Below are 26,242 nucleotides of genomic sequence, written 5' to 3'. Positions count from 1 at the left end.
CCACTCTTCTTCTGACCAATACTTCCACCACTTCTCCTAATCTCCCTGTCATTGTCCCTACATTCCATGTCCCAAACCTCAGAAACCGATCTCCACGTCGGGCATCAGACGTTTCGTCGTCATAAATGGAGTGATTTCCACCCTTGCTTCGATCGGGTTCCCCACCTTGAGTTTTGACGAGAGGGAGTGGGGTTCCCCACGGGGTACTTCGGGCTGTACCCTGCCCATATGTAGTTGTAATTGTCATGGTTCCCATTTTGAGACAGTTTTTATGGCCGGATGCCCTTCCTGACACCAACCCTTTTAGTCACCTCTTATGACACGCAGTGATACGGTGCACCTATTCTAAACCGGGGTACACACCGGGGCCCTATGAAACAGTATTTCTGATTATACGCCACCTTTTAGAACGGTCTCAATATTCATAAATCGGTCTCGTCTTGTAGAAACCATGCCCATTGCAAAGTAGCTGGCGAAGTGATCTTTCAAGGTTTTCAAATGAACAGTGACGTCTTCAGTGATCTCAGGTAACAGTCCAAGTTATGGGTTATAAATAAGGTATATTTACCCCTAGCCATGGGATTTTTTTACCCCGAAGGGGTCCACTGATCTAACGTGAGAACCACCGAACAAAGGTAGACTGACGATACCACTCGGTTGGCAGAAAGTAAAGAGGGCTTGGTGAATCTTCTGCAGACAGTGAAGAAGGAACGTGAAAAAGGTCATCTTTATTGTCCCCCGTCGCACCGCGGAGCGAAAGGGGGACTATGGTTTTCCCCTCCGTCCGTCCATGCGTGCGTGCGTCCGTCCGTCCGTGCGTGCGTCCGTCCGTCCGTGCATGCGTCCATGCGGGCGTGCGTGCGTGTGTGCGTGCGTGCGTAAGCGAAGGACCGAATTCTAATTTGGTGTGGATGCAACTAGGCATAAGGAAGAACGCTGTTGAAAATTGGGTCGCCACGTCAAACGCCAAGATGGCCGCCACCATATCTATGTCCGAACCTTGTGAGCGAAATATCTTGAAAAATAAACGAACTACTAACTTCTCATCTGGTGTGTGGGTGTATCTACGCATAACGAAGAACGCTATTGAAAATTGGGTCGCCACGACAAAATCCAAGATGGCCACCACCATATATATGTCTGAACATTGTGAGCAAAATATCTTGAAAAATAAACGAACTACTAACTTCTAATCTGGTGTTGGGTGTATCTATGCATAAGGAAGAACGCTATTGAAAATTGGGTCGCCACGTCAAAATCCAATATGGCCGCCTTGCGTCTTCCATTTTGTCAACTCATCACTTCACCGACGGGGGACCTAGGCGTAACGCTTGTTGTAAATGTGTTATGTGTGTAGCAAACATTTGGAAATTTTCCGAGAATGACGAAAATGAGAAATTGTGAAAGGAAAATATGGGTGCGAAACTACAAGCAAAATATTCTGGTTGTCATGAAAGAGTGAAAATGGTATCCAAGTCACTGTGCTGCCGCTCAGAGCGTGTTTTGCAATGTACAATCGTTTCTCAATTGCGGAAGTATTGTTGTATAAACCTCTGGCGTCAGGCCGCTATCATCGTCATCTTCATGACCAATTCCCATGATGAGCGCCTTTTGGAAGCTCAATGGTTGGTGTTTAAGGATGGAGGGTTGTGGGGGTGCTCTCTTGAGTTTAAGGAAAAACTTAAGGAATATTCGTATGTGCAACCACCCTCAAGGGGAAACTTAAGGATATATGAGTAAATCCTCAAATGTTTCCTCAAAGATTATTTATGCAACCGGGCCATTATCTTAAAGGACAGCTCATCCTTGTTAGAACATAGACAGCTTTTTAAAGTCTTCTAGTCCTGGGATTGTCAATTAAAGATGATGTTTCTCAGAAATTGCTCATTGTGCTTCAGATACCACACTTTGAAAATAGATTGACGCAAGGCATTTCACTCAATATTTTTCCATGTTTTTGCAGAAACACAAACCCATAGTGCCCTTCTACTGAAATTTTAGCCATTTTGTTTTAATTAAAACCAACAGTTAATCAGAATGATCTGTATTCTGCAGGATGAAAAGTGGGCTTTTAGATTTATGGATATGCAGAGAAGCTCACCTGATGTTAATGATGAAGAACACGACCATCTGATGTTATTAACGAGGAACACCAGACAATGAGTCATCAATTAAACTTGATTGGTAAATGTGATGGATTAGCGAAACAACACTTCATATTAGCTGCTCATGTCTAGTTTACTTTGAGTTGTTGTCATCACAAGTTGTTGAAAATTCTGATCAATGTGAATTAAAGATTGCTTAAGTGACAAGCTTGTTTTCTTCTCATCCAAACTTAGCTGTGTTAAGAACAGTCAATGTTGTTATAATAGTAGAAAACAGTGTTGGAGGCTTTGAGTACATTTTTTGATGCTCCTGAATGTCTCAGACTTTTGCACAGCAGTGTACGCACAGCAGCGTACATAGGCCAAACCATGATCTCACCTTTTATTTTGAGCTCTCCAAAAAGCATATAGTTATCCAATTCTTCTGCAGAGTTTCTATCTGGCTCAGAGCCTGGAGGGAGGGGAGAGGTGCGGATCAAGATGGGAGGAACAAACGTTGTTTTAAAACGATCATTTGGCTGTCTTGTCTCAGGTGCCTTGCCTGAAGACAAACATTTGGGCTTTTATTATAAAGTAGCTACAGTCATGAAAGTGAGGTTTATCGGTACATCAAGTCAACTGAAGAAGCTAAAATGCCAAGTACAAGAAGCAACACCATAACAAGTACTGTCATGTATCAATGGATCAAAATATTTCTATCAGAAAAAAAACAATATCATTGCCAAGCAATACCAAGGATAAAATACTACCACAGAATCATTCACCAAATGGAAACACCTCAGATAATAATCATTATACAATGGCTTTTGCAGCACCAACATTTAGATGCACAGCAACAAGTGAAACATTTAATGCTGTTCTGTGTGATAAGAGTATGCATGAACACTTAAAAGGTGGGATCGGGGGAAATGTGGAGGGGGTTGGTAAGGGAAGGGGGACATGCGGGTAGAAAGTGGGGTGGGGAGATACATGGTCACCCAGGTTAACCTGAGTTTTGGGGTGAGGATGGGAAGGGATATATATATATATATATATAGATACAGACTTGGCATTTAATATGGAATTTTTTTTTTTTCTTGACTTGGGTTTACTTTCTTAACTCAGTATATCAATCTGGTGAGTTTCTTTTACACTTTGGTGATTTATTTGTTAAAAGAACCATGTCACTGATTGTCTGTTGCAGCAAGAAGTCAACAACAGGATTATATCACAGGTGGCGTGGCAAAATGTACGGACAGGTGCATTTGATGATTGGCTTCACAGTCGGGTATACAAGGGTTGTTGCGTTCTGTATTTGTGTAAAACAACTGCTGCACGTCTCCAAAGGTTATTGCCGCTTCCTCTGGAGATGGTCCGTCAACTCGACAATGCTGTTTGTCATGGAGTGGTGGCTTTACGAAATTACGGCATGAAACAGCATGCTATTGCTCAGCAGTATGGCATCACTCAAGGTCAGGTGTCAAAGATCCTGAAACGAAATGCTCAGAGGGGTGTCTCTACTCCAATACCGAGGCCAGGACATCCCCGCAGAACCACAAGGAGGGATGATCGCCAGCTGCACCGGTTAGTCCGCAATGGCTGTACCAAGTCAGCTAATCGGCTTGGGGCTGAGTTGGAAGAGCTTGACCCTAGCCTTTCCCTTGCGAGGGCAAGGAGGAACTTAACACTTAAGCTTAGCTTGAAGTACACCCTGACCAGCGCTCACGGTGGGACGGCAAGGCAACCAGAAGGGACGAGGTTCTCCTGACCACGTGGCCCAACTGGCAAATGTGCCTGTATCCAGAAGGCTATTCAACCAACGACTGGTTCAAGCAGGCTATCGTGCCAGGCGTCCCCTGAGAAAGCCACGCCTGACCAGACAACACCGCCAGCGCCGATTGCAGTGGGACAGAGAGCACTGTCAATGGCAGCCAGGACACTGGAATCACGTGATCTTCAGTGACGAGTCTAGAATTCTGGTCTATCGTCAAGATGGCCGCGTCCGAGTGCGCAGACAAGTGCATGAAGCCTACAACAAAGATTGTATAGTGCCAAGAGTCCAAGCTGGAGGTGGTGGGGTGACCGTTTGGGCTGCTTTTCATGCAGGGGGCAAAACTGACCTGGTTGTTCTGAATGGAAACCTGAACCAGTTCAAGTACAGGGCCATTCTGGAAGAAACATTGCTTCCATTTGCTCGTGCAGCCTTTCGAGGAAACTTTGTCTTCCAAGATGACAATGCATGACCTCATCGTGCTCGCATGATCCAACACTTTCTTGCTGACCGTGGTGTAGAGCATATTGAGTGGCCTGCCATGTCCCCGGATATGAATCCGATAGAGAACTTGTGGGCAGAATTAACGCGTCAAATCGACCACTTGGACCAGCAGCCGACCTCTGTGCATGAATTGCAGCAGGCTATTGTCACTGCATGGCAAGCGATTCCTGTCCAAACCTTGGCAAATCTCGTGAACAGCATGCCTCAACGTGTACGTGCTCTCCTGAATGCTCGTGGGGGTTACACGAAGTACTGAACTGTAATTTTACTGTCCGTAATCCCAGTCGTAATTTAACTTTTGTTTTTGTTAAAAAAAAATTTGGCTAATGTGCAAAATAAAGAGATACTTCTGGAAAACGTACAGAAGTTTAACACAGTACTGTCCATGAATTGAGTTCTATATCAGTTTACATCACTTTCAAGGATCAATTTATTTGTTTCGAAATGTCAAATGTGGTTTTTCTTTCTTTTAAAGGTCACATTAACAAAATCGAGAATAATTTCAACATAATTCCAATGAAATTTTGGTTCCAAGACATCTTGAAAAGTAAGTTCACCCCCAGGAAAAAAATATTCCATATTAAATGCCAAGTCTGTATATATATTTCTGTGACACCATTATTCTATCTATTTATTATTCTATCTATAATTCCAGTAATCTCTGTATGTCTGTGTGTATGTCTGTGACCGCTGTTTCTCGACAACCACGGGTCCGATATACTTTAAACTTGCCAGGTATATTGCTGGGGACCTGAGGATGTGCCTTTTCAAGGTTTCATATTAATCGGAGAAGTAGTTACCGAGCTATGGCGATTTAGCCGTTCGCCGTTCGCTTTGGCTTTGCGAATGGACCAAACCATTCATGTAAATAGAGGGGGGGGTTCTGTGGTCGTTCACTTTGGCTTTGCGAATGGACCAAACCATTTCATGTAAATAGAGGGGGGGGGGGGGGTTCTGTGGTCGTTACTGCCACGCGGTTTGGAATGTTTTTCCGAACGGGCACCCACGTACGGGCACGTCCTAGCCTTTAAGGCTCTATATATATATATATACATATATAAGCAAAGATTTGCGGTTGGGAGTATATCCAAATGACTCCATGGTAAGATCTCCAACCTTTAATTGAACAAACAATGACTCAACGTTTCGATTAACAACATGTGAAGCCACACGCCTCCGTTAATCTTCCTCAAGAGTGATAAAATCATCTCAACATCCCCTTACATGCACAGTGGGCGGGGTATATGCAAAGTGGGGTGGGCAATGCTGGACAGCCAATGAAACCGTATCACACCGCTCTCGTGAACGGAGACGTTATCGACAAAATTCAAAAATCAACCGCATTTTAACAGCTCAAAATAATCCTGTAAGCAATGCTGGATTATAACGCAAGTGTTGAGAAAATCCGGAACAATCATTACATTTAATCAAAAGTTAAACTTGCAAACAATTAAATTGTAAATTAAATTAAAACTGTAAATATATTAAAGCCAAAAATTTTTAAGACAAAATAAAATTGTCACATTATCAAGATCATCACATGTGGCCCTATGCGGTGAAGGTGAATGCGGGAAGGAGGTTGGTTTTAGGGGGGATAAAATGGGGGGGGGGGGGGAACCAGAGGGGGTTGGAAGTGGAGGGGGGGGGGGGTGTGGGAGAGGGGTGGTTTGGAGGGATTGGAGGTGGGAGGGGGCAATTTGTCCGAATAAAAACCTTGTGTGATATATTATGTGGACTCGTTGTTCAAAGTACGGAATGCCTGCTTCGGAATGCCTGCTTCGTTTACACAAGAGTGGGTCAAAAGCTACCGGTAAGTCAACGACCTCTTGTGTGATCGAGGTAACAGTTTCTTCTGTGTGCCAAGCCTCCAAAACACGTCTTCTGTTTCTGTTGGGTGTGGAGCCCAAAATATCAACCCTGTCCCATAAAGGTGTGTGGCCTTCCTTAAGGCCGTGTTTGGCAATAGCAGATCTGCTAGGATAATTACATTCAAATGCATTTTGGTGTTCAGTAATACGTTGACCTAAGGTCCTCCCGGTTTCACCCACATACTCAGCTCCACAACCACAGGGCACCACGTATACCACACCCCTGACCTATCCTTCCTCGGAAGCTTGTCCTTGACCCTCATAAGGGCTTGGCGAAGGGTGAAAACCGGTGTGAAACTCACCCTCACTCCTGCCGATTTCAAAATTCTGCCGACCCTCTGTGAAACCCCCGGTACAAAAGGGAGAACACACCAACCCTTTGGTTGTTCTCGCGGTCTCAGCCTGTTGTGTGGGGAAGCCCTTATCGTTTTCCTGTTGGGTAGCAAGCTGTCAGGATAGCCATTTGCCCTTAACACATTTTGAAGATGGTCCACCTCACTCATCTTGTCTTCAAAGGTAGATGGTAAATCACGTGCTCTTTTTGAGAGGGTGTGCACCACCGATCTTTTGTGTTCCATTGGATGGCAAGACTTGAAATCAAGGTAGCGATCAGTGTGTGTAGGTTTTCTGTACACCGTTACCTTTAAGGCTCCTTTGGGATCCCTTGCTACGAGTGTATCCAGGAAGGGAAGGGCTCCATTTTTCTCTTCAATGGTGAAATTAATGGAGGAAAAAGTTTTATTTATGGTCTCATGGATGATGCCCACCTCATCAGAATGACAGATGACAAATGTGTCATCCACGTACCGGAACCAAACACGTGGTTGCACTAACAGGGCTGGAATGGTGCGTTCCTCCAAATCCTCCATCACCATGTTGGCAATCACAGCCGATACCGGGGAACCCATGGCGGTGCCATAAACCTGCTTGTAATATACCTCATTAAATACAAAGTAGGTGGAAGAGAGGCAGGTAGAAAGCATGTCACAGACGTCCATCGGGCTTAAAGCTCCCGCAGTCTCTTTCCATCGATCATCCTCCATCAAACGCCGGTCTGCCACCTCAATCGCCAGGGCTATGGGCACGTTGGTAAATAAAGACACAACATCAACCGAAACCATGGTCTCGTGTGCCTCGATGGTGAGCTGCTTCACTCTTTCAGCAAATGCTGTGCTATTGTGTACGGTTCGCTCTGTCGTCCCCACCAAATGCTTCAAAATGTTTGCCAAAAAGAAGGAGGAAGAACGAAGAAGCAGGAACGAAGGTTAAACTCAATGCTTGCCAGATTAAAAGCGACTGGGAGATTATCAGCTGCGGCATACAAACGTCTGTACAGCAGTACGGGCGTGGCTCCCAGGGCATACGGGCTACCGAAAGTGCACAAAGAGGGATTTCCGCTCCGGTTAATCGTTTCCTGTATTAATGGTCCGTCATATGCTCTATCCAAGTTTTTGGCAAACATTTTGAAGCATTTGGTGGGGACGACAGAGCGAACCGTACACAATAGCACAGCATTTGCTGAAAGAGTGAAGCAGCTCACCATCGAGGCACACGAGACCATGGTTTCGTTTGATGTTGTGTCTTTATTTACCAACGTGCCCATAGCCCTGGCGATTGAGGTGGCAGACCGGCGTTTGATGGAGGATGATCGATGGAAAGAGACTGCGGGAGCTTTAAGCCCGATGGACGTCTGTGACATGCTTTCTACCTGCCTCTCTTCCACCTACTTTGTATTTAATGAGGTATATTACAAGCAGGTTTATGGCACCGCCATGGGTTCCCCGGTATCGGCTGTGATTGCCAACATGGTGATGGAGGATTTGGAGGAACGCACCATTCCAGCCCTGTTAGTGCAACCACGTGTTTGGTTCCGGTACGTGGATGACACATTTGTCATCTGTCATTCTGATGAGGTGGGCATCATCCATGAGACCATAAATAAAACTTTTTCCTCCATTAATTTCACCATTGAAGAGGAGAAAAATGGAGCCCTTCCCTTCCTGGATACACTCGTAGCAAGGGATCCCAAAGGAGCCTTAAAGGTAACGGTGTACAGAAAACCTACACACACTGATCGCTACCTTGATTTCAAGTCTTGCCATCCAATGGAACACAAAAGATCGGTGGTGCACACCCTCTCAAAAAGAGCACGTGATTTACCATCTACCTTTGAAGACAAGATGAGTGAGGTGGACCATCTTCAAAATGTGTTAAGGGCAAATGGCTATCCTGACAGCTTGCTACCCAACAGGAAAACGATAAGGGCTTCCCCACACAACAGGCTGAGACCGCGAGAACAACCCAAAGGGTTGGTGTGTTCTCCCTTTTGTACCGGGGGTTTCACAGAGGGTCGGCAGAATTTTGAAATCGGCAGGAGTGAGGGTGAGTTTCACACCGGTTTTCACCCTTCGCCAAGCCCTTATGAGGGTCAAGGACAAGCTTCCGAGGAAGGATAGGTCAGGGGTGGTATACGTGGTGCCCTGTGGTTGTGGAGCTGAGTATGTGGGTGAAACCGGGAGGACCTTAGGTCAACGTATTACTGAACACAAAAAAGCATTTGAATGTAATTATCCTAGCAGATCTGCTATTGCCAAACACGGCCTTAAGGAAGGCCACACACCTTTATGGGACAGGGTTGATATTTTGGGCTCCACACCCAACAGAATCAGAAGACGTGTTTTGGAGGCTTGGCACACAGAAGAAACTGTTACCTCGATCACACAAGAGGTCGTTGACTTACCGGTAGCTTTTGACCCACTCTTGTGTAAACGAAGCAGGCATTCCGTACTTTGAACAACGAGTCCACATAATATATCACACAAGGTTTTTATTCGGACAAATTGCCCCCTCCCACCTCCAATCCCTCCAAACCACCCCTCTCCCACCCCCCCCCCCCCCTCCACTTTCAACCCCCTCTGGTTTCCGCCCCCCCCCCATTTTATCCCCCCTAAAACCAACCTCCTTCCCGCATTCACCTTTACCGCATAGGGCCACATGTGATGATCTTGATAATGTGACAATTTTATTTTGTCTTAAAAAATTTTGGCTTTAATATATTTACAGTTTTAATTTAATTTACAATTTAATTGTTTGCAAGTTTAACTTTTGATTAAATGTAATGATTGTTCTGGATTTTCTCAACACTTGCGTTATAATCCAGCATTGCTTACAGGATTATTTTGAGCTGTTAATATGCGGTTGATTTTTGAATTTGGTCGGTAACGTCTCCGTTCACAAGAGCGGTGTGATACGGTTTCATTGGCTGTCCAGCATTGCCCACCCCCACTTTGCATATACCCCACCCACTGTGCATGTAAGGGGATGTAGAGATGATTTTATCACTCTTGAGGAAGATTAACGGAGGCGTGTGGCTTCACATGTTGTTAATCGAAACGTTGAGTCATTGTTTGTTCAATTAAAGGTTGGAGATCTTACCATGGAGTCATATACATATATATATACACATAAATATACATATACATATACATATGCATATACACATATATATAAATACAGACTTGGCATTTAATATGGAATTTTTTTTTTCTTGACTTGGGTTTACTTTCTTAACTCAGTATATCAATCTGGTGAGTTTCTTTTACACTTTGGTGATTTATTTGTTAAAAGAACCATGTCACTGATTGTCTGTCGCAGCAAGAAGTCAACAACAGGATTATATCACAGGTGGCGTGGCAAAATGTACGGACAGGTGCATTTGATGATTGGCTTCACAGTCGGGTATACAAGGGTTGTTGGGTTCTGTATTAGTGGAAAACAACTGCTGCACGTCTCCAAAAGTTATTTCCGCTTCCTCTGGAGATGGTCCATCAACTCGACAATGCTGTTTGTCATGGAGTGGTGGCTTTACGAAATTACGGCATGAAACAGCGTGCTATTGCTCGGCAGTATGGCATCACTCAAGGTCAGGTGTCAAAGATCCTGAAACGAAATGCTCAGAGGGGTGTCCCTACTCCAATACCGAGGCCAGGACGTCCCCGCAGAACCACAAGGAGGGATGATCGCCAGCTGCACCGGTTAGTCCGCAATGGCCGTACCAAGTCAGCTAATCGGCTTAGGGCTGAGTGGCAGCAACTGACAAATGTGCCTGTATCCAGAAGGCTAGTCAACCAATGACTGGTTCAAGCAGGCTATCATGCCAGGCGTCCCCTGAGAAAGCCATGCCTGACCAGACAACACCGCCAGTGCCGATTGCAGTGGGCCAGAGAGCACCGTCAATGGCAGCCAGGACACTGGAGTCACGTGACCTTCAGTGACGAGTCTAGATTTCTAGTCTATCGTCAAGATGGCCGCGTCCGAGTGCGCAGACAAGTGCATGAAGCCCACAACGAAGATTGTATCGTGCCAAGAGTCCAAGCTGGAGGTGGTGGGGTGACCGTTTGGGCTGCTTTTCATGCAGGGGGCAAAACTGACCTGGTTGTTCTGAATGGAAACCTGAACCAGTTCAAGTACAGGGCCATTCTGGAAGAAACATTGCTTCCATTTGCTCGTGCAGCCTTTCGAGGAAATTTTGTCTTCCAAGATGACAATGCACGGCCTCATCGTGCTCGCATGATCCAACACTTTCTTGCTGACCGTGGTGTAGAGCATATGGAGTGGCCTGCCATGTCCCCGGATATTAATCCGATAGAGAACTTGTGGGCAGAATTAACGCGTCAAATCGACCACTTGGACCAGCAGCCGACCTCTGTGCGTGAATTGCAGCAGGCTATTGTCACTGCATGGCAAGCGATTCCTGTCCAAACCTTGGCAAATCTCGTGAACAGCATGCCTCGACGTGTACGTGCTCTCCTGAATGCTCGTGGGGGTTACACGAAGTACTGAACTGTAATTTTACTGTCCGCAATCCCAGTCGTAATTTAACTTTTGTTTTTGTTAAAAAAAATTTGGCTAATGTGAAAAATAAAGAGATACTTCTGGAAAACATACAGAAGTTTAACACAGTACTGTCCGTGAATTGAGTTCGATATCAGTTTACATCACTTTCAAGGATCAATTTATTTGCTTCGAAATGTCAAATGTGGTTTTTCTTTCTTTTACAGGTCACATTAACAAAATCTAGAATAATTTCAACATAATTCCAATGAACTTTTGGTTCTAAGACATCTTGAAAAGTAAGTTCACCCCCCACAAAAAAAATATTCCATATTAAATGCCAAGTCTGTATATACATATATATACTAGCCGAAAGCACCCGGCGTTGCCCGGGTTCTTTTTGAATGAATTTACTACTATAATTCAGGTCAGCTTTTTTTTCTTTTTCTTTTTTTTGTATACTGAATCGAGGCTCGTGAAAGAGCTAACATTTATTTCACAAACAAATCAACCAGACAAACAAAACACACAAAAAGAGGGAGCGGCAGACAAGATGGGGAGAGAAGGGGAAGCACACAACCACAACATTTGAGAGCAGGGAGAAGTGTGGGAGGGAGAGGGCTTGGGGGCAGGAGGCGTGGGAGGGGGAGGGCGGGGGGGAGAGGTATAAAACACAAGGGGACCGAAATTAGCGGGGGTAGAAAAGATCAAGGTTTTGGATGGGGGAGGATAAGAGATGGTGGTGAACAGCTGTTTTTAAGACCTGGAGGGTGCAGTGGGATTGAAGAGAGTGAGGGAGTTTGTTCCAGAGGCGGGAGAAAAGAGGAATGAAGGAGTGAAGGTGAGCAGAAAGTCTTGATTTTGGCAGTTTAACCATAAGAGGGTTGCAGGCAGATCTTGTGCGACCTGTAGGAATATTTGGGGGACAGAGCCCAGAGAGGGCTGGGGGGGCAAGGCCAGAGAGGAGTCGGTAGAGACGGAAAGACCACCAACCTGCCTGCGGTGAGTGAGTGAAAGGCCCTTGGAGTTAGCTTCATCGCGGGAGATTCCAATGATTCTGAACGCTTTGGTTTCAACAGCGTGAAGACGGTCTAGGTGTGAGGCAGGAGCACCAGACCAGAGGGGAGAGCAGTATTCCATAGAGCTGCGGATGAAAGCCTTGTATGTGGTGAGGAGCTCAGGTGTGCCAAGGAAGGACTTCGCACGACGGAGGATGCCCAGTCGGCGACTGGCTTTGGAGGCCAGATTTGAAATGTGGTTTTCCCAGGAAAGATCATGGCAAGTAGTGAGACCCAAAAGCTTGAGTGACAGAACTTCTTGGAGAGGATTATTCAGAAAGTGGATGGGAGGGTTTTCCAGTCGGTCTTTTCGGAGAGACATCGTAAGAGTGTGAGATTTATCAGGATTGAAAGACATTTTCCATTTGTTTGCCCAGTCTGTGATTTTGTCCAGGTCTGCAGAGAGTGAGGAGGCTGCAGACTGCCGATCTGAGGGATGAGGAATGGAGCGACAGAGAGTAGAGTCGTCAGCAAAGAGATAGAGAGGATTTTCAAGAGAGTCAGAGAGATCATTGATGAAGACCAGAAAAAGCACAGGGCCCAGAACACTACCTTGGGGAACTCCAGCCTGAACAGGAAGAGGAGATGAGAGAAACCCATTCAGGGCCACACGTTTACTACGACCAGAGAGGAAGTCCGCCAGCCATGCGTGGAGATTTCCATGGATACCAAAGGAGGAGAGTTTGGTGAGCAAAGCAGGGTGCCAGACCGTATCGAAGGCACGTGAAATGTCAAGGGAGACAGCTCTAATTTCCTGTTTGGCGTTGAGGACCTCCATCCATTGTTGAGAAAGCAGAAGCAGCATGTCCAGAGTAGAGTGACCAGGTCTGAAACCAAATTGATGATCAGAGATCAAGCCATTGGAGAAGAGGAAAGATTTCATACCTGAAGCAATGATGGATTCCATGACTTTGCTGATAATTGGGAGAAGGCTGATTGGTCTGTAGTTGCTGGGATCTGTTTTTGCACCTTTTTTGTGCAAAGCGGTGATGTTGGCTGATTTCCAAGCAGATGGCAGATGACCTTGAGCAAAAGAGAGGGTGAAGAGAACAGAAAGAGGGAGTGAAAGAGCAGAAGAACATGATTTTAGGACCCGTGGGCTGATGCCGTCAGGACCAGTTGCAGAATCAGAGTCGAGGGTTGACAGAAACTTTTCCACCTTGTCAGGAGGAAAGGACACAGAGTCCAGGAGCAGCTGGGTACGACTGGGTACGGTGGGTACAGAGAGGGATGGGTTTGGGATACAAGATTTAGAGGCAAACACAGAGTTGAGGCATTCAGCTTTTTCACGTGCGGAGTCAGCCGTTAAGCCGTTTGAGGTGAGGGAGGGGATGGACGGGGAACAAACACCAGAAACAGATTTGACCAGACACCACCAGGATTTGGAAGAGGGAGACAGATAAGAGAGTTCGGTCTTGAGAACGGTGAGATATTGTTTCCTGGCTCTCCTGAGGGTGGACACACACTTGTTTCGGGCTTTGTGAAAGGAAATGAGATTTCCTTCCGTTGGATTTGCTTTCCAGGAGACGAAAGCAAGTTGTTTCAGGGCAACAGCCTCACCACAAGATTCCGTGTACCATGGACGGGAGGAAGGGTATGACAACTGAAGACGAGATGGGATAAATCTGTGCATGAGAGAGAGCAATTTACTTTGAAAGAATTCCCAGGATGAGTTGATGTCAGAGGCGGTAGAGATGGGAGACCAGTCCAGATGATTGATAGCTGCTTGAAGACCGTGCCAGTTGGCCTGAGTGAAATGCCAGACTCGTCGACGCTGAGGAGGCTCTCTGAGAATGGTCAGAGAGATGTCCACTTTGACAAGCACATGATCAGATGAGCCGATTGGAGCAGAAGAAGAGCAGCAGACATTTTCAGGGAAGTTTGTCATAACCAAATCCAGAAGAGAAGATGCTCCGTTGACTGAGATCCGGGTCGGGAAATTGACAGATTGTGTCAGTCCCAGTGAGTCGCAGAAGTCCTTTGCTGAAGAGCCATGGCTGGTGAGAGAGGTATCCACACCCAGCCAACTGGCATGGTGACAATTGAAATCACCACATATGAGGAAGAGAGAGTTGGGATGGGTAGATAGAAGTTGGTCCATATTATCAGACAGTGAGATGTAGATGGAGTCATCGCTGATTGGTGGACGGTACAACACACATATGAACAAAAGGTGGGAGCGAAGGGGAAGCCGTAGCCAAAGGTATTCCTGGGGGTGAGGTGGAGAGAGGGCAGTGGAGGGCGAGTGAGGAAGAGAGTTTTTTATAAAGATAGCAACCCCACCTCCAGGACGAGGCTCAGGTCTATCATACCGGAGGAGGGAGTAACCTGGGAGAGATACCAAGGCATCAGAGACATCATGAAGGAGGAAAGTTTCTGTTAAGCAGGTCACATCTGGTTTGTCAGAAGCAACCTGTATGGAGAGGTCAGTCAAGTTTGAGCGAAGGCCCCGGATGTTTGAGGTCCATACCGTTAATGAAGAGGAAGGGGGGCATCGGGTCCAGAACAGGGGGGGAGGGGTAGGGTAAGATGTGGAAGAGGAAGGGTAAGATGTGGAAGAGGAGGAAGAGGTAGGGAGAGCTGTTGAAGGTGTGTCAGAGATTTCAGAGATTTCAGAATAGCTTGGAGAAAGGGAAGAATGGGGCGGACAAAAGGTTTGATGGAGATTGGGTGAGGCACAGTGAGGTGTTATTTGAGGAGGGGGAAGAGTGAGGCAGAAGGTTGGGGGAGATGAAGGTGAAAGTTGGAAGGGGGAAGAAGCAGGGAGGATACTTTGAGGAGGAGGGGTGAGAGGGGAGTCTAGGAGGGGAGGAGCGAGGGAGAGTCTCGGAGGGGAGGGGTGTGGGGGGAGTTTAGGAGGGAGGGGAGGGAAGGGGCAAGGGGGGAGATTTGAAAGGGATGGGTGATGGGGAGGATTTGGAGGGGAGGGGTGAGATTGGATTTTGAAAAGTGTACGATTCATGGGAAACGAACATTTTTTGCAAAATGAGTTTGAGACCGAGTCAAAAATACGTTTGAGGACACTGGAGGAGGGGTGGAGTTCTGGATAGTTTAGGGAATGTAGAAAGGAGGAACTGTAAGAGATGGTATTATATATATTTTTTGGAATGAATAGATTTGGTGAGCAAGACGAAAGCATCCTTTTGTAGGAAAAGAAGAAAAGGGTGTTATAATATATGAGAGAAAATAGTTGTTCAGGGGAGAGATTATACATTTCTAACCACGTGATCGCGTGATCGCGAACGAAGAACGAACGAACAAAAAGAACAACAAATAAACGAATAAGACCTGGGAAGGAAATATTTTTTTTGGTTTTTTTTTCTTTTTTGTGAGTAGAGATATTAAACAAGGAGGTATGGGGTGAACGACTGGGATGAAACAGAGAACGAAAATAATTTCAGCGCATTCGATGAATCGCTGAGAGAAAAACAAAACCACAAGGTCGGAGACGGTACGGTAGCCGAAGCCTCCGAGTACTAGGCCGCAGAATACTCGATACGCATTAACCGACGATTGTGTATACATGTACGAAAAATTAGCACCGAAAATTTTCCAAAAAGATACGCTATAGGTACAGACACCGAAAGATAGATACAGTCTCGACAAAAACACAATTGAGAAATATCACTTAGCTTCGAAAGCGTGAGCGCATGGAACAGCTTCGAAAAGACGTGACCTCGCTGTGATCTCGCGAGATCTCATCTTTTAATTGCCAAATGGGGCCAGCCCGGCCGAGGTGGGCCTCGACCGGCCTCGCCACCTAGCCTATAACCTTCCCGGGGCCTGTCCCGACATTTTTGGTTCTTTTTGAATGAATTTACTACTATAATTCAGCTTTTACTCGTCGCCATAGAAGATTGACTGCTATAATTCAGCTCAGCTTTTAATTGCGAAATGGGCCCAGCCCGGCGGAGGTGGGCCTCGACCGGCCTCGCCACCGAGCCTAAAACCTTCCCGGGGTCCGTCCCGACTTTTTTGTATTAGATGTTTCCTCCTATCCTTCACTGTTCAGGAGATTAGCTTGCGCAGACAAACAAACAAAGAAACAAACAAAAACTTTCTTTCATATATGTCGAAGAAGATATATATATATATATATATATATATATATATATATATATATATATATATATATATATATATATATTGTTACGGATTTGTTACTTCCGTTGTGGTGGTTTGCATCCACTGTAAATATTTCTGATTCCATGTACTATTATTGTTTTCAAAAGGTTTATTGTTCATGAACTGTTTTCAAAAGGTAAAAAAGTTAATGTTAAAAGAAACAGGAAACCGGATCGGGAACCGGACGACGAAGAGGAAGAAGAGAAAAAAGAGAAAAAAAAGGCGGAGCGAGTGAGTCGGACAAGAAGGAGCCGAGCTACTTACGGTCTGGAGCGAACGTTGGTGAGCAAGAGTCACGAGTGAACTTTTGGGTTCCCGGGAAAGGGATTCCTGCGACAGAGATGTCATCGCTGTGACCGATCAACCAGCGTGTCAGGGTTTTGGCGGTGGATTCCGAGGAGAATTATCGTCAGGCCATTGCGTCTCGGGAACGGGCGTCGGCCATTTTGACTCACGCGCTTTGCGCGTCGAGCAAGGTTTCTTTGCTTCGTCAGCCATTTTCACCGCTTTCAGACGTATCTGGTGTGTGTGTGTGCACCGTGGCTTTTGAAGATTAATTTGCGGTTCGCCGACTGTGAGCCGTGAAAGTCCATACCCGAGGGTGTGATCTCTGTCGCCTGGAGGGCGCCTTTGGATATCCTAGTCGCCTTGAGGGCACCTTTGTGCAGCTGTGGCTGTGTGACTGTACTTGCCATCCGAACGGGATTCTGGTCTCGATCGGACATCGTTCTGTCGATCGCTGGAGTGGATCGACTCTGGCTTGAAGCCGGGGAATAAGAGACATTGGGGATGTTCTTGTTTCACTCACTTGGAGCACAGTGAGTTCTATATTACAAAACTGATGGTACCATCATAGGACATATTGATTGTACTATTGAATACTATTATTGTTGTACTGTTATTCTTGTGTGATCTTAATACAATATTTGTTTGTGAATAACAATTGGGGTGGCTTCTCCATTGATCTTTGACATACAGAATAACACATTTTTCTGCCGTGACTTCTCTCGGGGCTCGGAGGTACACCGTGACCAGGGGGTCGGTCGGGGAGGAGCACGTAACAATATCTATATATAATATCTGTGCAGTGTCTGTGTTGTGTTGTCGCTAAACTACTTCCTCAAACTTTTGTGAAATCCTACCAAACTTCTGGTATGCACCTATCTCTCCCGTCAGTATGTCCTAAGGGGTTTTTTTTTTTAAAATTTCCAATTTTTTTTTCTGGGATATTTTTGGGGGAAAAAATTTTTTTTCAACTTCAATTGTTTATAAAATGTAATATCACATATATTACAACTATATTTGTGCATTATGATTGTTTGAATTATGATTGGTCTGAACCATGACAAAACAGCAACTCGGGTACAGTCATTTATTTATATATGTACATATCTGGGCAATGTCTGTCCCGACTTTTTTGTATTAGATGTTTCCTCCTATCCTTCACTGTTCAGGAGATTAGCTTGCGCAGACAAACAAACAAAGAAGCAAACAAAAACTTTCGGGCTGAACTACTCCCTGAAACTTTTGTTTCCGTGGTTCTGAAGTGTTTTTAATAACGTGGTGGTGGTTTTGAATCACGTGGTGGTGAGGTATTTTGAATTACGTGGTGGTGAGGTGTTTTTAAATCACGTGGTGGTGAGGTGTTTTGAATTACGTGGTGGTGAGGTGTTTTGAATTACGTGGTGGTGAGGTGTTTTGAAATACGTGGTGGTGAGGTGTTTCAAATTACGTGGTGGTGAGGTGTTTTGAATTACATGGGGGTGAGGTGTTTTGGATTACGTGGTGGTAAGGTGTTTTGATTTACATGGTGGTGAGGTGTTTTGAATTACATGGGGGTGAGGTGTTTTGGATTACGTGGTGGTAAGGTGTTTTAAATTTGTTGGGGGTGAGGTGTTTTAAATTATGTGGGGTGAGGTGTTTTAAATTACTTGGTGGTGGGGTGTTTTGAATTACGTGGTGGTGAGGTGTTTTGAATTACGTGGTGGTAAGGTGTAATCGTCCTAAACTTCCAGTCTGCACCGACTGCTCCCGTATGTATGTGCTGAGGGGTTCTTTTTTGAATTTTATATTTTTTTTTTTCAACCTAAATTGCATATAAAAATGTAATATCACAAACACTACAAATAAATTTGTGCAAGATAATTGTTTGTATTATGATTGGTGTAAATCATGACAACACAGCAACTCAGGTACAGTCATTATCCTCAGCTAAAATAAGCCCGTTCCTCAGTAACGACGCTAAGTGAGGCGAGCGTAGCGAGCCAAGCTAGTGTGTGTGTGTGTGTGTGTGTGTGTGTGTGTGTGTGTGTGTGTGTGTGTGTGTGTGTGTGTGTGTGTGTGTGTGTGTGTGTGTATATATATATATATATATATATATATATATATATATATATATATATATACACACACACACACACAGTCAGGTGATAAAGTAAGTTCACCCCATGTAAAGTTTTGCTTTTTCAACATCCAGCTATTTGATCTTCATTTCAACAATATTGATAGATAAAGGTGATATAATATAACAAATATCATGAAGCATTTACATTTTGTAGTCCATTGTATAATTTAAACATGAATGCAAATTTCGCATACGTGGAAAAAGTAAGTACACCCCTACATTTATCACCACTTCAAATACCTAAAATTAGAATCAGGTGCAAATGATTAGAACATCGTTAGAGAGGATCTTGGAGGAACCTGTCTTATTTAAACCTCAGACATTTCGTTTGGTTTGCTCTTTGTTGTTGAAGTGTGCGGCGTAACCATGCTTAGATCAAAAGAGCTCTCTGAGGCCTTCAGAAGGAAGGTTGTAGATGCCTACGAGTCTGGGAAGCGATTTAAAAAGATCTCCAAACAATTTGAAATCAATAATTCGACTGTACGGAAGATCATCTACAAGTGGAGAAGATTCCAAACAACTGCCAACTTGTTCAGGCCAGGCCGCCCCAGCAAGTTGAACCCGAGAGCAGACCGCAAGATGCTGAAAGAAGTCTCCAAGAACCCCAGAATGTCATCACGGGACCTACAGGTAGGTCTTGCCACTGTTGATGTCAAAGTGCACGAGTCTACAATTAGAAAGAGGCTGCACAAATTTGATCTACATGGGAGGTGTACCAGGAGGAAACCTTTGCTGTCCAGAAAGAACATCAGGGCAAGACTATAGTTTGCCAATGAACACCTCGGCAAAGACCAGCACTTCTGGAACAATGTGCTCTGGACAGCTGAGTCAAAGGTAGAGCTATTTGGCCACAGTACCACAAGACATGCTTGGCGAAAACCAAAGACAGCATTTGACCACAAGAACCTGATACCAACTGTAAAGCATGGTGGTGGAAATATTATGGTTTGGGGCAGCTTTGCTGCATCAGGGCCTGGGCAGCTCACCATCATAGAATCCACTATCAATTCTTCATTGTACCAGAGGGTGCTTGAGGATAATGTGAGGCCATCTGTCGGGAAGTTGAAGCTCAACCGGAGGTGGACATTGCAACATGACAATGACCCTAAACATACCAGAAAATCCACCAAGGAATGGCTGAAAAGAAATAAATGGAGGGTTCTAGAATGGCCAAGTCAAAGCCCGGATCTAAATCCCATCGAGATGTTGTGGGGGGATTTGAAACGAGCTGTGCATGCAAGAAACCCCTCAAACATCGCACAGCTGAAAGAATTCTGCATAGAGGAGTGGACAAAAATTTCTCCCAGTCGATGTCAGAGACTGGTAGACAGTTATAAGAAACGCCTCCTTGAGGTTGTTTCTGCCAAAGGGGCCAATACCACCTATTCGAGCCAAGGGTGACTTACTTTTTCCACATGTGAAATTTGCATTTATCTTTATTTAAATTCTACAATGGACTACAAAATGTAAATGTTTCATGATATTTTTTATATTATATCACCTTTATCTATCAATATTGTTGAAATGAAGATCAAATAGCTGTATGTTGAAATATGTTGAAAAAGTCAAAACTTTACATGGGGTGTACTTACTTTTTCACGTGACTGTATGTACATACATAAACAAAGTAAAAACAAATGGACACTGCTCAGACTTCAAAGAAAGAAGTTGGTATTTCAAAAAAAGCGGATCTGGGGTGAATTCACGGGGGTAGAAAAGATCAAGGTTTTGGATAGGGGAAGATAAGAGATGGTGGTGAACAGCTGTTTTAAAGACCTGGAGGGAGGAGTGGGATTGAAGAGAGTGAGGGAGTTTGTTCCAGAGGCAGGAAAAAAAGAGGAATGAAAGAGTGAAGGTGAGCAGAGAGTCTTGATTTTGGCAGTTTCACCAGAAGAGGGTTGCTGGCAGATCTTGTGCGAACTCGAGGAATATTTCAGGGACAGAGCACAGACAGAGCTGGGGGAGCTAGGCCGGAGTGGAGTCGGTAGAAGACAGAAAGACCACCAACCTGCCTGCAGTGAGCAAGTGAAAGGCCATCGGAGTTAGCTTCATTGAGGGAGATTCCAATGATTGTGAAAGCCTTCGTTTCAACATCGTGAAGCCGAGCTCGGTGTGAGGCAGGAGCACCAGCCCAGAGGGAAGAGCAGTATTCCATCGAGTTGCGGATGAAAGCCTTGTATGTGGTGAGGAGCTCAGGTGTGCCAATGAAGGACTTCACACGACGGAGGATGCCCAGTTGGCGACTGGGTTTGGAGGCCAGCTTGGAAATGTGGTTTTACCAGGAAAGACATGGCAGATAGTGAGACCCAAAAGCTTGAATGACAGAAATTCTTGGAGAGGATTGTTGAGAAAGTAGATCGGAGGGTTGTCCAGACGGTCTTTTTGGAGAGACACAGTGTGAGTGTGAGATTTGTCATGATTGAAAGACATGTTCCACTTGTTTGACCAGTCTGTTATTTTGGCCAGGTCTGCAGAGAGTGAGGAGGCTGCTGCCTGCCAATCTTAGGGATGAGGCATGGAGCAGCAGAGAATGGAGTCATGAGCAAAGAGGTATGGAGGATTTTCCAGGGATTTAGAGAGATCATTGATGAAGACCAGAAAAAGCACAGGGCCCAGAACACTGCCTTGAGGAACTCCAGCCAGAACAGGCACGGGAGATGAGAGAAATCCATTCAGGGCCACACGTTGACTGCGACCAGAGAGGAAGTCTGCAAGCCATGTGTGGTTTCCATGGATAATATAGGAGGAGAGTTTGGTGAGCAGGTCGGGGTGCCAGATCGTAGTGAAGGCACGTGATATGTCAAGGGAGACAGCTCTGATTTCCTGTTTGGCATTGAGATCCTCCATCCATTGTTGAGACAGCAGAAGCAGCATGTCCAGAGTAGAATGACCTGGTCTGAATCCAAATTGATGATCAGAGATCAAGCCATTGGAGAAGAGGAAGGATTTGATATCTGAAGCAATGATGGATTCCATGACTTTGCTGATCATTGGGAGCAGGCCGATTGGTCAGTCGTTGCAAGTATCTGTTTTTGCACCTTTCTAATGCAAAGCGGCCATGTTGGCTGATTTCCAAGCTGAAGGCAGATGACATTGAGCTGTTTTAAAGTTGTTTGTTTGTTGTTTTAAAGCTGCTGTTTAACACCCTGGCCAATGAGAGAGTGAAGAGAACAGAGGGAGGGTGTGAGAGAGCGGCAGAGCAGGATTTTAGGACCCGTGGGCTGATGCAGTCTGGTCCAGTTGCAGAATCAGAGTCGATGATTGACAAAAAAACTGTCGATGACAAAAACTTCATGTGCGGAGTCAGTTGTGTCGCCGTTTGAGTTGATCAGGCCTGGCTAACCTTTTTGTGAAAGAGTTCAGCTAAAAACTTCCACCGGCCAATCCCACGAAAATGTTGAGTAGTTAGGACCATTAAAAAAAAAGAATAACTTAAACAATAAAAAAAATGGTTGAGGGTGAGATTGTCATCAATAAAACCTATTTTCGACATTGTACTTTGAAGACAACAGATGTGCTAATCACCCTTTGTATGTTCTTTCCATAAATCTCCCTACTTATAATACAAAAGCAGTCGTACTTTTTACCATTAGTCATGATTCTTCGAATAAAACATAAAAAGATAAAATCGTTCAATGAATTACATGAGCATGCACATAGTACAACTGACATTGAGAAAGGTCTTTCAGGTGGATACTTTCTGCAATATCCTTGGACTGTACCTTGGGACAACAACGGAGCTATGGACAAGGCCTCGCTCATGGAAGGTGATGGCACCTGGCTCCCAAGTAACAGGCGGAGAAGACGATGCAAGTAAGAGCGCTGCCGATGCATCGAGGCTACACGTATCTCCACTGCAATGGTTCGCAGCAACCATGCCATTTGATTCAGTACGAGTACAGAGTTGCCCTCTGGGAGATGGAATAGAAGAGCTGTAAAGGAAACTATGTGATGGCAAAGCAAATTGAAGTTTACCTTCTGGTGATTAGCAAGAAATGAATTCATGGCACCATGATTTCAAAGCAAAAACATAAATTGCACTGGAATCCTACTTGGTATCCTCATCTGAGCACATTCCTCAAAAAAGCTGGGATGCATCATGGTTCATCTTCTTCAACAACTAAAATGTTGATCTTTCTGTCTGTGGATTACCTATATACTCCTACACATCTGAATGGGTTTGGACCAAATTTGTCACAAATGTCAAGGTTGTACCGGGCAGGTTTTAGCCGGGTTAGCGGCTCCTTCAGCCACCGGGAAAAATGATTGGGTACACTTCCTCGCTGTTGAAGTTGGTTTGAATAGCGCCACCTTTTGTGAAGTTGAGCACTACAGGATACATTTAATTTCCCCAAATTGACTCATATTTTGTGGTTATTCTCGGTACCACCATGGCTAACTTTTCCCGTCACTTGGGATGAGTACTTTTTGTTGGCATCATTTATACACGAATATTAATTTGTTTTGTAGTTTCATTGTAGTCCAACAGACTGGTGCAGAAGTAGTACATTTGCCTTTGAGCTGTCTAGATTGAGTTTCATTCTTGGCCTGCACCAGATTGGTGCTTTGCAGGAAAGGCATTGCATCATCAAAATGTGCCGTTCCTTGGATGGACAAAGTTGGATCCCCATCTGTACACATTATTTGGTGGACATTAAAAATCCCAAGGTGTCTTGTGGGGAGGAAGCAAATTATTACCGACACCCTGGCCAAATTCCAAAATTACTGCCACCTTCAGTCACACCTCAGGCCGAATTAATCAGTTCGAGAAAAGCTTAGTTAAAACACTTTCCCGAAATGACAACAGGAAGGTGAGACTAATTTGGGCCGTTAACGAAATAGTAAGTTGTAACCTCCTTGTAATTTATGTAAAAGTACCAGTATAGTAATATCTCCCAATGTTGTTGTTCTACAGATACAAACTCTTCCATGAGCCTTGCACACAACAAATAAATATCCAAAATACTTAATATTTCTCATTATACCAAAATAATCATTGAAAATGAAACAATGACAATCTTATCTTACTTTCGGCAAGCTTTTAGATTAGAGTCTGTCCCCACCTGTTGACTGGAATGGAAGATGTTGCAGTTGTTGATACAAGAAATCTTTGCCAGTTCGTAAATAGCGCATGGTTGGTCCAGATGTATCAGGGTTGGTACATAGCTGGTAAATAACCTAACACAAAAACAAATATTAAACCATATGTTTCAGAGTTTCAGAACTTTATTTGTAACAGAATATTTGTTGAATTGTAAACATCACATACAAACCAAACTTATTACAAATTTTTGTAATTCAACAACCTGGTGTTGGCTTAGCGGCTAGGGTGCCAGCTTAGGATCCTAGGATCCTGGGTTTGAATGCCAGTCGATCGCTGAATTAACGCCAGGGGGGTTGACTCAGCCTGTCATCCTTCCGAGGTCGGCTAATTAATTGAGTACCAGTTCACTGGTAATTCCCTGTTTGTCGTAAAAGGCGACAAACAGGGTTGGCGGCAGGAAGGGCATCCGGCCGTAAAACATTGCTTCAAAAAGGGGACCAACTAAAACAACAACAACCACGGTGCCCGAAAAAGGCCAACCCCCGCATTGCGGGGAAAAATGGCCTCAAAGGTGTTTTTTTTAATTTTTTTTAACAACACACTTCCATTCACTCTCTCTTCAATCTCATTCACTTCAATCATTCCTCTCAAGAGTTCTTTTTAAACTGCTTTCAATATTCGTCCTTCAAATGTGGTTTCATTCCACTTCATGCTATTTATTCTCTCAATTATTTACTGTCTTTACAGTGTGCCACCGTTGCATTATACAACAAACTTGCAAAGCAAAATTTATCATCTGCCCCATCTCACCATTCTGCACCCCCTTCCACCATGCACCTATTTTCTGCACCCCTTCAACCATACATCTATTTTCTGCACCCCCCCACCCTTCCACCATGCACCAATGTTCTGCACATAGGCGTAGTTTGACTTCTCTATCTGGGGGACAAGGGCTTAATATTAATAATGGATAGCTCGGTATGACTTCCAAAGTTACCTTTTGTTGGTGTAGTTAGTGTACATGAAATCACAAATACAGTTTACGTTCATTATTGTTACTCACGTTTAAATACGGGATTGTTTTTATCTTAATTGTAAACTACAGAAAAAAATTAAGGTGGGGGCATTGCCCCTCCTGCCCCCTCCCAAACTCCACCTCATATTTTAACAGCCATGCATAAAGCAGCTGGACATAGGCAAAAAAACATCTTCTACGAGCCGCAAGCATGATGGTGTTGTGGTTTTTTTTTTAGTCTTCGGGAACCTATCCCCCATTTTTCCATTGAAACAATGCCCCGCCATTCGCGATTTCGCAATTCGCGGCATTTTCCAGGAACGTATGGTATCCCCTGCAAATAGCGGGATCTGACGATACATCCTAACCATAAAAAATATGGCAAACGCCAAGATTTTTATGGTATCAAAATGGGGTCACTGCATTCATCAAACAGAAAAAGGTGGTACTGTATCAGGCTGTACCATCTTTGAAAATTCATCACAATCTAATTTGGTCAAATAATATTATTTTTCAAGATATATATAAAGACTCATGGAAGAGCTGAAAGACAGAGGATAGAGGAGCTGGTCGTGGTTAAAAGCTAAATTTCTGATTGGAGTCAAAGTAGACTGACATACAAGTTCAATATTTTCTGCAAGTGCAAAGAATTTAGGGAATTGTCAGAAGATGTTCCCCAAAAAGCATGTATGCAATTATGGAGACGGCCAAGAGTTGTAAGAAAAAATTTCTTGATTGCAGTCGTTATTTTGTAGAAACACTATCTTATCGAAATTACAACAGTTGGGAAACAATGACAAACATCATAAATGAGCCCACTATGATTGAAATGCTGTACCTGATAGCAAAGCTCAATGATGTGGAGTTTGGAGCCAATCCCAACAGTAGTAGAGTGCTGATCAGAATCAGAGCTCAGAATAGCGATGATCGAGTGGAGACATGTTTTAGGAAACTTGAGCACACCTGTCAAGGGACAAAAAAAAAAAAAAATTAAGATATTACATCAATGAAGGAAGAATGAATCATTTTGTACGAACTGTACAAGGACATGAAAACGTGATCCAATACTGTAGAAGGGGAAATTTTTCAAGCAATTAAATTTTCACGCTGAGCAACATGAAAACATGTTCGCGTGTTTTTAATTTTGTGGGCTGGGTATAAGACACATGACGATCTCAAATATTATAACCATGTGAAACCACAACAAACTTTTACATGTGGATAAACTAACTTGCAGTGTAACTAGAACTGAAGAGAAAAAGGCATCAACACATACTTTATTACAAACTAAAGTTTACCAACCTGGTGTAAATCATACAGAATAAAACGGATGCACTCCACAAAACCAATGAAATCTGACTATCAAAAGCACCAGAGATAGATAGATAGATAGATAGATAGATAGATAGATAGATATATATATATATATATATATATACAGTGGGGAGAACAAGTATTTGATACACTGCCGATTTTGCAGGTTTTCCCACTTACAAAGCACGTAAAGGTCTGTAATTTTTATCATAGGTACACTTC

At 44.2% G+C, this 26,242-nt stretch overlaps 1 protein-coding gene across 2 annotated transcripts in view; it reads right to left on the bottom strand.

Moving 5' to 3' along the window:
• The window catches only part of NUP205 (nucleoporin 205), a 273,168-nt gene that overhangs the window by 78,643 nt on the left and 168,283 nt on the right, over window positions 1-26,242 (bottom strand). Inside the window, exons 22-25 of one of the 2 annotated variants that reach the window (XM_068118821.2) lie at window positions 25,545-25,669; window positions 23,711-23,825; window positions 22,370-22,558; window positions 2,485-2,556 (exon numbers count right to left, since the gene is read on the bottom strand). In XM_068118821.2, coding sequence (XP_067974922.2) covers window positions 2,485-2,556; window positions 22,370-22,558; window positions 23,711-23,825; window positions 25,545-25,669 — 501 coding nt within the window. Of the gene's footprint in view, window positions 1-2,484; window positions 2,557-22,369; window positions 22,580-23,710; window positions 23,826-25,544; window positions 25,670-26,242 lie in introns of both variants that reach the window. The other variant, XM_068118813.2, reaches the window with a different exon arrangement.

Source organism: Myxine glutinosa, chromosome 1 (genome assembly GCF_964187855.1).
Source record: "Myxine glutinosa chromosome 1, kmMyxGlut1.1, whole genome shotgun sequence".
Classification (NCBI taxonomy): domain Eukaryota; kingdom Metazoa; phylum Chordata; class Myxini; order Myxiniformes; family Myxinidae; genus Myxine; species Myxine glutinosa.
The sequence above is the reverse complement of the archived record's forward strand: the minus strand, read 5'-3'. Positions and strand labels throughout refer to the sequence as shown.